The following is a 16141-nucleotide window of genomic DNA, read 5'->3' as shown; positions in this document are numbered from 1 at the left end:
GGAAAATCCCATTCCGAGGCAGATATTCCCTTCACTCATGCATCAGAACATCATGTTTAATGTTTCACCAAATCCCACTGGAAGCAACAACAGAGAACAGATATGGTTGATGTTCCCTTCTGCCTGTTTATTGTAATGACAGCATCCTCCCTGATCATGTGACTCAGAAACAAGGCTGAAAGGGCCTGTGGTAGTGGAGAGTGGGGACTTGCTGGGGTTTCCCTCTCTAGGGGACTGATCTCGGACCAGTGGTGGCTTATCTAGTCTCTGATGAATACAGCGTTCTGAAGCACTGGATAATCCCCGTTCACTGAGTCAGCTGCCTTGTTTGGATTGAGCTAGTTAACGGCACGGAGCGCTCGTCTGGTTGTGCCCGCTGCCTGTCAGTTTGGGCTCAATCTCATCTGGTCTGCCACCATCTGTATGGGTATGATCATCAGTGTTTGGTAGGACTTTTCTTTCAGCAGCGAACATATTTATTGCCATCTATTTATTTATACATAATGCCTCTTTAATCCCACCTATTTATTAATACATAATTCCTCTTTAATCCCCCCATTTACGGAGGGAAAACGGTCAGAAAAAAACATCTGTCAGCTGCCATCATACCGCCAAATAGCCTGTACCCTGCCCATTTTCAAATTTAAGGAATAGCCTTACTAAAACTAATCCCTTAAAAATACTCCAAAGATAATATATGTAGTCCCCACAACCTTCCTGGCATTCTTTTCAAACCCCAATCGATATTTCACATAAGGTTTCCGACCGCTAGTGTTCATAGATAGCCTATAGTCTTCTGACTTCCTTCTTGCTTCATTGGTTTTAACTAACATGGAGGGTAGCAGGGTCCTTGGTTGATGCTGAAGTCTTTATATTTGTCCCAAACATGCATGCTGGTACTCTTCACATATGGAAGTGAAACATTGTGGCCAGGCGATAGAGTCCATCCATAGTGTTTCATGCTCATCAAAGATGACTTGTAACTGCGCTCTGTTGCCAGGCAACATGTGCTCCCCTCCACTGCGTTGACAAATGAACACTCCGCTGGTAGGCTACTGCTCGCCTCTAGTCTGTGCTCATCAGAATGAGCTGACCTCAAAAACCTAATGCAAATAACACCATACAAACTTTGAGTATTGACGAAGGGAAGAGTTGCTTTGAAGTAGGACAAAGGAACAGATATTGGCTTTGTCCAGTGTTTGGCCTTGTTTGCTTTTATGCCTCTTCACTATTTTTTACTATTTACATTTTCTCAAAGGATATCTTCTATCTATGTGTCTAAATTCCACCTTAGAGTTGCTCTCTCTCTCACACCCCTCACCTCCGAACTCTCTCTCTCTCTCTCTCTCTCTCTCTCTCTCTCTCTCTCTCTCTCTCTCTCTCTCTCTCTCTCTCTTATTAGGCGGAGAACCTGCTTCTGGATGCGGACATGAACATAAAAATCGCCGACTTCGGCTTCAGTAACGAGTTCACCGTGGGCAACAAGCTGGACACGTTCTGTGGCTCCCCGCCGTATGCGGCCCCCGAGCTCTTCCAGGGGAAGAAGTACGACGGGCCCGAGGTGGACGTCTGGAGCCTGGGGGTCATCCTCTACACGCTGGTCAGCGGCTCGCTCCCCTTCGACGGGCAAAACCTGAAGGTGAGGGAGCCAGAGAGACACTGAGGGATGGAAGTCGGCGGATGTAGAACCTCTTCAGTGAACTCATCTTTACCCAGCATGCTCCTCTTCTTCTCCGTTTACTCCCTCATTTGACTTCACTGTAGTCCATTCTTTTTCTCGTTAGTTCGATAGGCTTTTCGTCCTCCACCTCAATGATGTCAGTGTGTGTTTCTGCTACAGAGCCCAAAGAGCTCCAAATAACGAGGTTGTTTTTGTTGCACGTTTAGGAATGTAGGTTGTGCGTCTGTTTTGCATGTTGCTGATTTTAAATCTCATTTGCTTCATGCTCCTCCATTGCCAAAGCATACAGACGGTTGTGTTCTTTACTACTTGAAGTGAATAAGCTTATCAGTGCTGTTTGGCAAGGGTTAGTGTGGTGTCTTGTCTTTCTATATGAACTTATCAGACTACAGAACATTGAAATTGATTCCTGGGGTTATGCAGAGCCCTGGCAAAAAAACTTGAAGGGCTAACAGACAAGTTAAGGTTTATTAAAAAAAAAGATTTGTGAAGTGGCAGGTACGCCTCAGGTGACGCTCCGAAACTCCAGCAGGCACTTCAGTTAGATGCCCCCCCCATCTTACACAATTCTGATCTGTTTGTCAACTATGCGCCTTGCCACCATAAAATGTCATTTCCTAGTTGGATGGTCAGTAATACTTGATTTTTGCTAACCTTAGATGTGATCAGTTACATATATGGAGAGATTGCTTGGTGTGGGTGTATGTCATTTCAGAGTAGGTTGATGGAAGTTAAATGTTATTTGTGTTTTTACTATGTCATGATGTACTTAATTGGGTTTGTACTTTTCTCAGGAATTGAGGGAGCGTGTTCTGAGAGGGAAATATCGTATCCCCTTCTACATGTCCACTGACTGCGAGAACCTGCTGAAGAAGTTCCTTATCCTCAACCCCTCGAAGAGAGGCAGCCTGGAAGTATGTCTTGACACACACACACACCCACACACCCTTAAAAAATACTTTAAAGATAATCATACTTTTGCTTTTAATGAGAGTTGATTTGTTAGAAAGTAAACTGCTAATTTAGCCCATGCAATATGAATACTGAACGTGCTGAAGATACCGTAGCTTCTATGTGTGTTTACATTGCTGGAATTTACATTTGCAGTTCTGGACTTGTCATCATCTCCACTTCTGTGCTCTTCCTTTCTTGCCTCCCCTTATCCCAAAAGCAAATTATGAAGGACCGCTGGATGAACGTCGGTTATGAGGAGGAAGAGCTAAAGCCATACCTTGAGCCTGTAGTCGACTATAACGACTCCAAGAGGACAGGTGTGTGTGTGTGTGTGTGTGTGTGTGTGTGTGTGTGTGTGTGTGTGTGTGTGTGTGTGTGTGTGTGTGTGTGTGTGTGTGTGTGTGTGTGTGTGTGTGTGTGTGTGTGTGTGTGTGTGTGTGTGTGTGTGTCTGTCCACCGCAATCCAGTTTTATATGACTAGGACTTAATTATCTTTGGATCCCTCTCAAACTGTTTAAAATCGCATTCAGGATGTTAAATTGTAGTCAGTGTTATGGCTTATTTACCAGTTGGCTTTATAATGGAAATAAACACTTTTTTTTGACACCGTATTTCATTCAGGACTGTTACAGCATGATAAGCCTATTTCTAATGTCCTCTTTCTGTGTGTGTGTGTGTTTTTTTCTCTTTCTCCCAGATATGATGGTACAGATGGGCTTTTCCCTGGAGGAAATCAAAGACTCTCTTCAAAACCAAAAATATAATGAGGTTACAGCGACCTTCCTATTGCTGGACTACAGAAACTCAGAGGTACACACACACACACACACACAAAGGCGTGCATGCTCACACACACACACACACACACACCTGACCTCCAGTAAACTTGACACACACACAAAGGCGTGTATGCTCACACACACACACACACACACACACACACACACACACACACACACACACACACACACCTGACCTTTCACACTCTTTCACCCTCAGTTGGATGAGAGTGTCAATTTGTCATCAAAGCCTCGCCCAGGAAGTGACCTCACGAACAGCAATGCCCCGTCGCCACCTCACAAAGTACAGCGCAGTGTGTCGTCCTCCCAGAAGCCCCGGAGGTCAACAGATCAGAGTGAGTGTTCACTCAAGTCACACACACACACACACACACACACACTTTACTCTCACTTTTTTGTGTCTCGTCTTTTTTCTTCATATGTTGACACTCTGTCTCTCTCTTTTGTCTCGTCTCAGGCTCGTACTCGAAGCGCGCCCAGGGCGACAACAAACACACCACTGAGGACACCGGGCGCAAGGGCTCCAGCAGCTCAGCTAAGGTGCCGCCCAGTCCTATTAATCCCAGTGACCACAAAAAAAGCTCGACCCCCTCCTCTGTGAGTGAACGCGACACTCAGCCCTTCCACAGAGCTCGTGCTTTTCATCATGTGATGCATTCATGTTTTTACCTCGCGTGTGAAACTTGTCACTTGTTATCTGTTCTGCAAACTGTTCCCCCCCGAATATGAGATCCAAATGAAAAGGTCCTGCGCGTTTGTTCTGTTCAGTCATGTGTGAGTGCACCTGACTCGGCGCTGCTCCAGACGCTCTCATGCGTGTTTCGTTTGAGTTGATTTACTTCCTGATAGTGAATGTAATGTGATGCCCCCCTTCTCTGTCTCTATGGTTGGGTTTACACTGCAGGGCTTGATGCCCAGCTCTGATTTTTAATTATTTTTTTTACTCTATCTGATTTTTTTTTTTAGTTTTGACCGCCTGTTTACTTCTACTTTTAAAAGTGACCCATATCTGATACCCGTGTTTACACTTGCATCAAAACCCACATGTGCACAAGAGGGTTTTGGTGACTGAAACGAATGTAAACAACCAGCCAGCACTGCAGCGAACGCAAAACGAAATAATAAAACAATCAGTTGCTTTCTGAAGCATCTTCAGAGGTCCGCAGAGACAGGTAACCTAGCCAGGGGTCCACTGGGCCTCACAGACAGGTTAGCTCCGCAGGGGTCCACTGGGCCTCAGAGACAGGTAACCTAGCCAGGGGTCCACTGGGCCTCAGAGACAGGTAACCTAGCCAGGGCTCCACTGGGCCTCAGAGACAGGTAACCTAGCCAGGGGTCCACTGGGCCTCAGAGACAGGTTAGCTCAGCAGGGCTCCGCTGGCGTGGGCCTTGATCCTCCATTTCTCTTTCAGCTGTTCTGCCAATTGTGCACGTGCTCTGCGTCATTACAAATGCAGAGGGTTTGTCGCCCTGGCATATATCCAATTAATAGTGGATTTATTTCCATATATGAGTGAGGACCGAAACAGATAAGAGAATATCCGATCCCATGTGCTTTTTTTTTTTTTTTTTTCCTGTTTACACGTTCATAATACATATCCGATCTGTGCCACATGTGAGCGCAAAAATCATCGGAATTGGGTCACTTTGAGCAGGCGGTGTGAACACAGACTAAGTCTTTGTTCTGTATCTGCTGTGTTTTTTCGCCCCTCCTCTCAGAACTCGATCCTGTCCACTGGCACAAGTCGCAGCAGAAACTCGCCCCTCGCCGAGAGGTCCACCCTTGGGGTCCACAATGGCAAAGACAGGTACATGACGCAAATGTAGCCGTCCTGCTGTCAGACCTGTTTCTCTTCGCAGCCCAGCCAGTGACCGTTAACAAATTAAAGATCGGTCATCTGATCAGTGAGTCATGGCAGATAACGGACACCCACGAAAGGGAGTTGTTGGTTTTATGGTAGTGGTTTCGATATTCCTTTGTTGGAAGAATTTCAGTTACACACACACACACACACACACACTCACTCACTCACAAACCTACTCAAGGATACAAACATGGGTCTGACTCAGTCCTCATCTGACGCCCACGAAGGAAGTCCCCTGTGAACTCCTGTCCCCACAACCTCATCATCCTGCTCCTCTCTCCTTTCCTCCTCCTCCTCCTCCTCCTCCTCCTGTTTCGTGCAGGAAAAAACACTCCACACACACCCCAACACACACAACCCTCTCTTCCCTTTACTCACCCCATCCTCACATCAACAAACAAACAGACAGACCCCCCCCCCCCCTCTCCATTACTCCTTCACCCACTCCCCAGTCCTCCTCGGTAGTGGGGTCTTCATCCTTAACTGTGTGCCCACGTGCCTGTCATCATAATACATATACATGCTTCCTGTACATGCTTAACTGTGCCGTATGTAATATGTATTATTGTCATGCCTCATGCATAACCTAATGCATAACCAGGCTTGTAGAGGTTTGGTGAGAAGGGCAATCTGCTCCCAGGAAACCGAAGCGCAGCCAATAGGTTCATTATAACATATATATACAGGACCGTACTTTCATGATTTTTATACTCGGATTTCCTTTTGTTGCTTTTCGCACGGTCTCAAATCTTATGTATTTAGTTATTTAAAACTGGCTGTTTGCACTATTGGCCATTGTTTAATGGTTCATGTTTTTTTTTTTTTTTTACGCCATTATGTAAAACTGGCACGAAAGTAGTTCATACCACCAGGTGGTTTCCTGTGAGCAGTATTCCCCTCTCTCTCCTGTGGTCAGCTGTGGCACTGTGCTCCTGGTCATTGTAGTTTATTTGGAAGCTTTTAGGTGTGCAGTGTGAGTGCTGCTGACTCTGTGTGTATTATGTGCAGTGTTGTAAGTCTCATCCTCTTAGTCATTGTAGATCTTGAGGAGCTCCACATGTTCCTTTGTGTGTGTGTGTGGTGTTCATGTGCTGTTGAATTATTAAGCAGCGCTAGGCTAGTTGTTGGGCTTCATGTTCCTACCCTTAACCCCCCCCCCTCCTCCCCCCTCCTCCCCCAACCCTTTCTGTTTCCTCTCCTTTCTTCCCCTCCTTTACTGCAGACCTTGCTCTATCGTTCCTCGCTTGTCGCATTTCTATTTCTATCTGTCTGTCTTGTTGTTTGTCTGCTGCTGTGTGGGAATGTTGATGCGATGCATGCTGATCTCTTCCAAATGCGTGTTGGCTTGGTTATGCGTTTTAAAGGGTTAGCTCTGTCGCCGGGTGATGGAGGAAGTGCTGTTCAGTCTGTGTGTGTGAGAGTGTGCACTACTCAACCTCTCTTTCCTCCTCCCCCCCCCCTCACAAGCCCCAGGGTGTTAGTTCTCCATCTCACTCTTGCCTAATCCCTTGTTTGGTTGTCTGAACATGTTGTAATCAACACTTTTTTTTTTATTTTTCTTTCTTTTTGGGTGTTTTCCTGTCTATCTTAAGTTCAGATCAAAGATTGATGGTGAAATGAAAAGTGCATGTCGATGTCTTGAGGTTCCCTGTCGCAGATCAGCAGTGCAAACGATTCACAATACGTCTTCTAAATCCGGATCTTTGATCTGAACTGCCCTCTATAAGCTGACTCCTTGTCTTGCCTCTCCTCTCCTCCTTCCTCTCTCCTCCTCCTCTTGCTCTCTCGTTCCCCCCCTCCCATCCCTGCTAATCCATATGTTCTTGTATGCGGTAGTGCTTGCCAATAGTACTTGTTAGACTTTCTCCATTTGCTCTTTTCTTTGCCTCAGGTTCGTGTCTCTTTGTCTTCTTCTCCATCCCCCACCCCAGTGTCCCCCAGCCCTTCATTGTGTGCTGAGTGTGGCTCTTAATCATGTTTTGTCCCCTCTCTACCCTGCACCCTGTTCACACGCATACCCACACACACACGGCCGTGTGTATATGTGTGTGTGTGTCTGTGTGTGTGTGTGTCTGTGCGGTTTTCTCCCTTCCCCCCCCAGCCTGAACACTCCCGGGTCCCGCGCCTCCACGGCTTCAGCTGCCGCTGTGCTCTCCTCCTCATCCTCCTCTTCCTCACGTATCCGACACCACAAGTCCCTGTCCACCTCCGCACACCCCTGCCCCACTGACCTGCACACACACCAGCGCCCCAGGCAAGTCTCATCCATACACACACACACACACACACACTCTCTCAATCACACAACCACAGGGGGAAAGAATAATCTATAATGAAGAAAGAGACGAAACTAGTTGAAGAAGAGGGCAGACTACAGTGAGTTGTCCTCCAGCAGAGTATATGTATATATATACTATATAATACACGTGTATATATAATATATAATACATACTGTATGTCTGTTTCACATACAAATATGATCGACAAGAAGTGGTTAAGCCTGTCTAGCACACATTCCTGCTAGACAAAACACACACACACACACACCATACGCACTAACAAACATCTGAGGATGACTTTTACAACCACCTCCCATCACCTTTACTGCCACACTAAGCCTCCTCGGCACCCTGCCACTAACATGACGCTAACTCAAACACATAACATTTGTCTGACAATTTATTTTCATTTTAAAACGACATGATCTACCACACACTCACACACACATACACGCTAAGTCTTATTGTTATTCATCAAACTGAAGGGAACGTCCGCACCAAGATGGCCCTCTGTAAGTATGGTGAACTGTAAGTTTGGGACTACTGTCATATATATATATATAAAAAAAACTTTGTTTACTCCTATTACAGCCTGTGTGTGTAAAAAGTAAAGCCATTACAAAGTGTGTGCCACATGCCCTGGGTCTCTGAACAATGTACTAGTGTGAAATAGCCTTCCCCATAAGACACACGACCTTACTGCTCCTGGATCTGTGGAGTCTGGGTTAGCAGTGCTGAGTCTGTGTGTTAGCGGTCTGTGGGTTAGCAGTCTGTGTGTTAGCGGTCTGTGGGTTAGCAGTCTGTGGGTTAGCAGTCTGTGGGTTAGCGGTCTGTGGGTTAGCGGTCTGTGGGTTAGCGGTCTGTGGGTTAGCAGTACTGAGTCTGTGGGTTAGCAGTACTGAGTCTGTGGGTTAGCAGTCTGTGGGTTAGCAGTCTGTGGGTTAGCGGTCTGTGGGTTAGCAGTACTGAGTCTGTGGGTTAGCAGTCTGTGGGTTAGCGGTCTGTGGGTTAGCAGTACTGAGTCTGTGGGTTAGCAGTCTGTGGGTTAGCAGTCTGTGTGTTAGCAGTGCTGAGTCTGTGTGTTAGCAGTCTGTGGGTTAGCAGTCTGTGGGTTAGCAGTACTGAGTCTGTGGGTTAGCAGTACTGAGTCTGTGGGTTAGCAGTCTGTGGGTTAGCAGTCTGTGGGTTAGCGGTCTGTGGGTTAGCAGTCTGTGGGTTAGCAGTCTGTGGGTTAGCGGTCTGTGGGTTAGCGGTCTGTGGGTTAGCAGTCTGTGTGTTAGCAGTCTGTGTGTTAGCGGTCTGTGGGTTAGCGGTCTGTGGGTTAGCAGTACTGAGTCTGTGGGTTAGCAGTCTGTGGGTTAGCAGTGCTGAGTCTGTGTGTTAGCAGTGCTGAGTCTGTGGGTTAGCAGTCTGTGGGTTAGCAGTGCTGAGTCTGTGTGTTAGCAGTCTGTGGGTTAGCAGTACTGAGTCTGTGGGTTAGCAGTGCTGAGTCTGTGGGTTAGCAGTGCTGAGTCTGTGGGTTAGCAGTCTGTGTGTTAGCAGTCTGTGTGTTAGCAGTCTGTGGGCTAACAGTCTGTGTGTTAGCAGTCTGTGTGTTAGCAGTCTGTGGGCTAACAGTCTGTGGGTTAGCAGTCTGTGTGTTAGCAGTAATGAGTCTGTGTGTTGTTGCTGTTGTGACTGACTGTGTTGAGGCTTGATCTGTTTGCATGCAGTGAGCTCAGGCTCTTCCGCACCTGGTTGGAGACCCTTGAGAGAAGGTACTGACGCTCCCAGAGCCGTTCTTGCTGTTTCTCCTCCTAGACGACCCCCCTCTTTTTCTGTCAGAACCACTCCCATCATCCATCCACCCCGCTAGTCACCCCAAGTTCTGATCACTTGCCATGTATGCCAAAGGGAATATGTGTGAGCGTTTACATTCTCCTGGGTCCAAGCAAGCTCAGGCCTTAGTGTTGCGCTGTGCTCCACCACGTATGTTGCATTACACTGGACTTAAAGCCTGCATGCTTGGGGAGATTATCTCATTCAAAGAAAGACTGAGGCTTTCCACTGAGCCTATTAGACCATAATATTAGAATACATGTTTACATACGTACATCCTGAACATACATTACATACATACATCCCGAAACAAATCACCCTTCATTTAATACCATAATTTGATACCAGTATGGAATCCCCCGCCTCATCTTCCACCGTGACGATGGAGAGATTGGACAGGAGAAGGATAAGCAGTCCACCCAAAGAGACTACTATGTGTCCGGTCATGCTCCATCTTAACATGCCATCTGGAGCTGCTGCTCTGTCACATGTGACCTGTGTAGCATGTGCTGTGTCACCTGGAGTTTGGACACATGGGCCAGTGTGCCCTGGAGTCGGACATGGGTGTGCCCTGGGTGCCGTGTTCGAGATGTGTCAGCATGCCGTGACTAGATCAGATCCGTAGCCTGTTGCCTTGGCAATCCCAGGCCCGGTGACGGCGTGCCATCCTAGCTCTCTTGTGTGTGTGTGTGTGTGTGTGTGTGTGTGTGTGTGTGTGTGTGTGTGTGTGTGTGTGTGTGTGTGTGTGTGTGTGTGTGTGTGTGTGTGAAGGTGCCTTTCAAGAACCCCCGTTTTCTGCCTAGGTCTGTAGAAGTGGTTAACAGCCCAGTGAAGTCAAATCCCCGCTCTCATTGGCCCGTTAGTCTGTGATGTGTTGGGCAGGTCCTTTCCCAAACCCGTTTCCTTAGTGTGACGTTCTGAAAACCCTTTGTGCCCTCTGAATTAGACCTTTTAGCTGTTGCTGTGGTGTCAATGTATGGGATGGGGAACATGCACTGAATTTAATGTGCCGGTGTCCAAAGATGATAGATGTTTTGTTGAGAATGTTTACATCTACGTGCTTTTAATTTGTGTGACTTGGAGTACATTGATGAGCGTAGACACATGCATACAGTCATCTCCAGGAAGAAAGAGGGGAAATGGATTTTTTTGGATTGCCAGCTGTTTCTGGCCTAGTTCTGCCACGTGTGTGTTGGGCTCCAGCTTAAACTGATTGCCAGGATCAGAAGAGTTTTTGCTGGTGCTGTGCAGCATTGATGGCCACTGAAAAACATAGGTAGTATTTATAGAATACTTGCCAAGGTGCTTCACATAGGTAGTATTTATAGAATACATGCCAAGGTGCTTCACATAGGTAGTATTTATAGAATACATGCCAAGGTGCTTCACATAGGTGATCTATGAACATAAAGACGAGCAGATGTTTTCAGGAAGCAGGAGTGTTTTTGTGTGACAGATGGTGTGTGTGTGTGTTTGTGTGTCAGATCGTGTGTGTGTTTTTGTGTGACGGATCGTGTGTGTGTTTTTGTGTGATGGATCGTGTGTGTGTTTTTGCGTTTCGGAGCGAGAGTGTACGTGGGTGTGTGAGGGATCGTGTGTGTGTTTTTGCGTTTCGGAGCGAGAGTGTACGTGGGTGTGTGTGAGGGACAGCCTAGCAGTATGATTTCCCAGCACGCTATAGCGCTCGGGTCAGACACAATGGCTCATCTTGTCCCTTCGCTTCAGGCGTTACGCAACAGCATGCAGCTGCAGAGGGATGGATGGGGCGGGCCACGGGAGCTGAGATGAGATGAGCTTAGTGCTCTTTTTAATGCCAGCTGAAATGGCCGCTGATTTCAGCAGCCTTCATTCCAGCCGTTTTTTCAGCCGTCTCTCTATAGTTCTCCCGTAGTCTGGTGCCAATCCGCCCCCTGACATCTGCGTTACAAAGAGGGCCAGCGTTAAAACTCAAGCCATGATCCATACTTGTTTTGGACAAGAAGCTAACTTCTCTCCCATTTTTTTCTCCTTTCCTTTTTATTTTGGTGATAAATAACCTCCCCCTCCCCCCCTCCCCCTCACAGTGCCCCCCCACAAAGGGCTCCTGGTGCTTCCCCCTCGGCTCACAACATCAGCAGCGCGGCGGCAGGGGACCGCACCAACTTCCCTCGAGGGGTGGCCAGCCGCAGCACCTTCCACGCGGGGCAGCAGCGGGGGGCGCGCGACCAGCAGGGCTCGCCCTATCACGGGCAGCCGGCCTCACCGTCCCTCTCCCACGGCAACAGCCAGCAGAGGAGGCCTGCCGCCTCGGGCATCTTCAGCAAGTTCACCTCCAAGTTTGTGCGCAGGTGAGTTAGAGAGAGAGAAAGAGAGAGAGAGAGAGACACAGTGGTGTGGGGCGGGGCATTGGGAGGTGGGTGTGTGTCGGGCACGGGGGTGATGGGGGGGGCATTGGGAGGTGTGGAGGGGAGGTGGGTGTGTGTCGAGCACGGGGGGTGATGGGGGGCATTGGGAGGTGTGGGAGGGGAGGTGGGTGTGTGTGGGGCACGGGGGGTGATGGGGGGGCATTGGGAGGTGTGGGAGGGGAGGTGGGTGTGTGTGGGGCACGGGGGGTGATGGGGGGGCATTGGGAGGTGTGGGAGGGGAGGTGGGTGTGTGTGGGGCACGGGGGGTGATGGGGGGGGGGGGGCATTGTAGGAGTGGAGGTGTGGGTGTTGTAGCTACTTTAACAGGCATCCTGATGGAGGGAGGCTGGGAGGATGACGCATGAGAAACTCAAAGGGCTGGGGAACAGACCCAGATGGAGAGCAGAAACAAGGACTGGGGAGGGAGAGAGAGAGAGAGAGACAGCACAGCACAGGACAGCACAGCACAGGACTGGGGAGGGAGAGAGAGAGAGAGAGAGCACAGCATAGGACAGGCATGCTGCACACACTCTAACACCTCCACTTCTGTGCACCGGTGATACGGGATAGACTGTATGCTTTGATTGTGTGTGTATGTGTGCGTGTGTGTGTTTGTTTGTGTGTGTTATGTGTTTGCCTGTCCTCTGGCTCTGTCTGGTCTGGTCTGGTCTTTTCTTGCACTGAATTCTGTGTTAGTTAGTTTGTGTGTGTCTTTATGTGGAGTGTAATCTTCTCAGGTCTACTGAATTAACTTGAACTACTTTCTTCCGACCTTACGGTCTCTTTCACGGACATTCCCACCTCCGTGTTCCAGTTTTTCCGCTGCATCCTTGTGCATTCTGGGATGCAGTCAAAGTGTTGCACATCCCCTGAAGGTCAGGTCTTCATTGAATAATCAGGCCACGGCTCTGCACACAGGCCCACTTACAGGCATACAGACAGGCTCTCCTCTCTCCTCTCTCCTCTCCTCTCCAGCCTGGGAGATGTGCATGACGCACACTGCCTCACCCACACACTCCTTGAACACGCATACAGGCACATTTAAACAGAAATGCAACTCTCGCTCGTTGTATTCTCTCCAGAACTATTCCCAAACTGTTTTGAATGGAACTGCATATCAAACATTTATTGGACTTTTCTGTTAAGCATCATGTATCGTGTCTCAACTGACCCTAAAGCGGCTGCAAATACACACCCAAAAATAAATCTGAATTTGGGACATTCTTCCATATTAATGAGAAAGAGAAAGTGTCCTTACTGGGCCAAGAATCGCACGACAAAGATGCCTTTGCTGTTACATCGTTTGTTCCCACAAACATTCTGTCGTCTGTAAGATCGTCGTTTGAACATCTGTAAGATCGTCGTTTGAACATTCATCCAAGAACCTGTTGCCCACCCTTGCAATACATCAAGCTAGCTGAATATACACACACACACCACACACACACACACACACACACACACACACACATTGTCTTTATCCATGATCTATCTCTAGCTAACACCAACACGCAACCCTTTCATCATCTCTAAGTGGTGCGCTCCACTCTGGAAAAAGTGTATTTGCTTCCACAGTGCTGCACCTCCGTGGTAACCATGGTGACTGCGGAGGTATTGCTTTGCAGTGGCACTATAAATACCCGTGGCAGGGACACCTTGGCGCGATCTTGCCAGTTTTGCAGTGTGCGTGCACAGACTGGGGGGAGGGGGGGGCACTGCCCGGAGATGCCAGGCGTCACATTTCAGCGCTGTCACGACAACACCAGTGTTTTCACACGGCTTCATGGCCTGACCCCCCAGTCAATCATCCCAGAGTGTGACGGCTGACACACACACATACACACACACACACACACACACACACACACACACACACACACACACATACACACATACACTGTGTTTGTTCAGAATTGATAGTTAATATCTAATGGGTTTATCCCTGTGAAGTTTAAAAAAAAAAGCACACTCGCGCAGTAGCTCAGAGAATCAGGAAATGACACAGCCAAAACTATAGGACACACAGTCAGTGGGTTTATTTGAATACACACACACACACACACACTCTTACAAACAAGCTCTTTTGCGGAAACATTGACTTTGGTACAAGACTAAATGCAGTGGGCGTGAATAGAGAGAGAGCATGAAAGAGAGAGAGAGAGAGAGAGCACGAAAGAGAGAGAGAGAGCACGAGAGAGAGAGAGAGAGAGAGAGAGAGAGAGAGAGAGAGAGAGAGAGAGAGAGAGAGAATGCACGCACGAAAGAGAGAGAGAGAGAGAATGCACGAAAGAGAGAGAGCGCGAGCGAGAGAGAGCTACAGCCCGCTAGAGCCCTCTAATACTCGGGTGGTCTCTTCACTCCTGTGTCTAATGTCCAGCCTGTCTAATGTCCCATCACATTCTCTGCGTTCCCATTGTGTTGATTGTTGTGTTTAAAAGGGCACTTCCTGCCCCCACTCTCCACTCACACAGTATCTGTACATGTGATCAGCTAATACAGGAGCTTTACAAACGGGTTGCTATGTAATCATTGGGTTTCCTACCAGTTGGGACTTGACTTGAACGCTTTTCAGTGTGCATTTTGTTAGCAACTGTCTTGATACCTACACAGACGCACACATTATTACTATTATTATTTGTTTCTTTACATTTTAATTGATCTTTTTATTTTTATTTTATTTGTTTTATTTTTTTTTTGTAGAAATCTGTCATTCAGATTCCCCAGAAGGTAGGCAAATGACAACCATAACCCCTTCTCCTATGAGACGTTTTGTTTCCCCAAGTTGGCTCCTCTTCCCCTTTTTGGTGTTTCGTGCAGCTTTTCGTTCCTTATCCATTTGTTTTTGGTCATGATCTCTTTTGCTTATTGATCCCTCCATATCATCCTCTGTGGTTTGGCCTCCTTTTGTTGCCTTTTCTCTGTGATGTTTACGCTAGCACTAACCACCCTCTCGCCAGCTCCCTTACCCTTCATCCACCGTCCCCTAACACCCATGGACTCTTCCTCTCCTTTCCTCTCCATCCATCCATCCATCCATCCATCCATCCGTCCATCCGTCCGTCCCATATCTGGGCCTGCCTCACCACCCCTCCCTCTCCTACTCTCCTTTATCTAATGGACCTGAGAAAGCTCACCCTCTGGGCCTCAGTGTGGTGTTGGACTTGATTTGAAGTCCTCCTCTAGTTGGTGTGACCCCTTTCAGGAACACCCTGTGTTTATTATCAAGGTGTGGGGGACTCCTCAAAGCAGCCGGAACTTGGTGATGGTGTCAAATTCTTTGTTTAAAAAAAATAAAATAAAAATAAAAATGCAGAAGAACAGATTAAAATCTATGGCGTGTGATAACCTCATTTACCCCCCGGGAATTCCCTCAGTCCCTTTTAGCATGCATCATAAATGTTACGCCATTCCTAAGTCCAATTCTTTCCCACCGATTGGTTTCCTGGAAACGGCTGGATGTGTGTACGTAGAGTGCGCGGGGAGGCGATAAAGGATCAGCGCTGTGTTGACCAGCTGCTGCACCCTCTCTGGAGGTGCGCCCCTCCTCCTCTTCCTCCTCCTCCTCCTCTCCCTCACACCGCCTCTCTTTAACATGGCGTCGGCTGCTGCAGCACTAAAAGGCCCTCGCACTCACACACACTTTCGCTCTGTTAAGCCCATGGATGTGCGCTGGCCAAACAAAACCCATCCATGATTTATTGTGTATTAAAGTCTCTTCAAGTGAAACCTACATGCAGGGATTACATAAAGAAGTCTTCAGACACACTCTTGTAACTCACTTTAATGGAATAGTGTATGTTGACATTGAGGCAAAAAAAATAGTCCTTGAATAAATGTTAAATATGACTGGTTTTCACTAAAGAACCCAGTCGTGTGTTGTCATGTTTATAAATAATGCATTGAGAGGATGAGCCAAAAGGGGGCGTAGTAACACAGTTATTTAACTACGGGCAGGATGTTAGCCCAACCTTATAGAGGAAACTAAACATGTCTTATCATTTTCAAATACTCCATTTAGACTCAGGAATTAATGGAATGCTGGTTTTCCTTTCAGTGGAGTTTTTATTTTTTATTTTTCTCCTTACAGTGGAGGTCATACAGTTATGGAATGTTTCATGATCTCATTGCCGACTCAAAGGAAAATACCTTTCTGGAACCTTTAATTCTAGGGGCCAATATTTCACCATCTTAAATGGGAAATAGGCTCAATACGTAATTCATTCCAATGAGTGACCCCTTTAATTGGCAAGCCAATCTGCCAATCAGGTTGACCCAGTTTTGAGGTGCGTTTGTATCTTTTCAATAACTTTTGTTAACCGAACCTGTGAAAATACAACTGACCCTAAAAATCCCATTAGTC

General features: G+C 47.5%; 1 protein-coding gene across 6 annotated transcripts in view; it reads left to right on the top strand.

Moving 5' to 3' along the window:
• mark2b (MAP/microtubule affinity-regulating kinase 2b) overlaps positions 1–16141 on the top strand; it is a 43509-nt gene that overhangs the window by 24017 nt on the left and 3351 nt on the right. For 2 of the 6 annotated variants that reach the window (XM_031585566.2, XM_031585564.2), the window contains 9 exons: positions 1403–1639; positions 2476–2595; positions 2853–2952; positions 3333–3445; positions 3635–3770; positions 3893–4032; positions 5155–5243; positions 7402–7554; positions 11461–11724. In XM_031585566.2, the coding sequence (XP_031441426.1) occupies positions 1403–1639; positions 2476–2595; positions 2853–2952; positions 3333–3445; positions 3635–3770; positions 3893–4032; positions 5155–5243; positions 7402–7554; positions 11461–11724 (1352 nt within the window). Of the gene's footprint in view, positions 1–1402; positions 1640–2475; positions 2596–2852; positions 2953–3332; positions 3446–3634; positions 3771–3892; positions 4033–5154; positions 5244–7401; positions 7555–11460; positions 11725–14481; positions 14509–16141 lie in introns of all 6 variants that reach the window. The other 4 variants (XM_031585565.2, XM_031585569.2, XM_031585567.2 and 1 more) reach the window with 4 other exon arrangements.

Source organism: Clupea harengus, chromosome 18, assembly GCF_900700415.2.
Source record: "Clupea harengus chromosome 18, Ch_v2.0.2, whole genome shotgun sequence".
In the NCBI taxonomy this organism is placed as follows: Eukaryota; Metazoa; Chordata; class Actinopteri; order Clupeiformes; family Clupeidae; genus Clupea; species Clupea harengus.
Note: the sequence above shows the minus strand (reverse complement) of the source record. Positions and strands in the feature narration are given on the sequence as shown.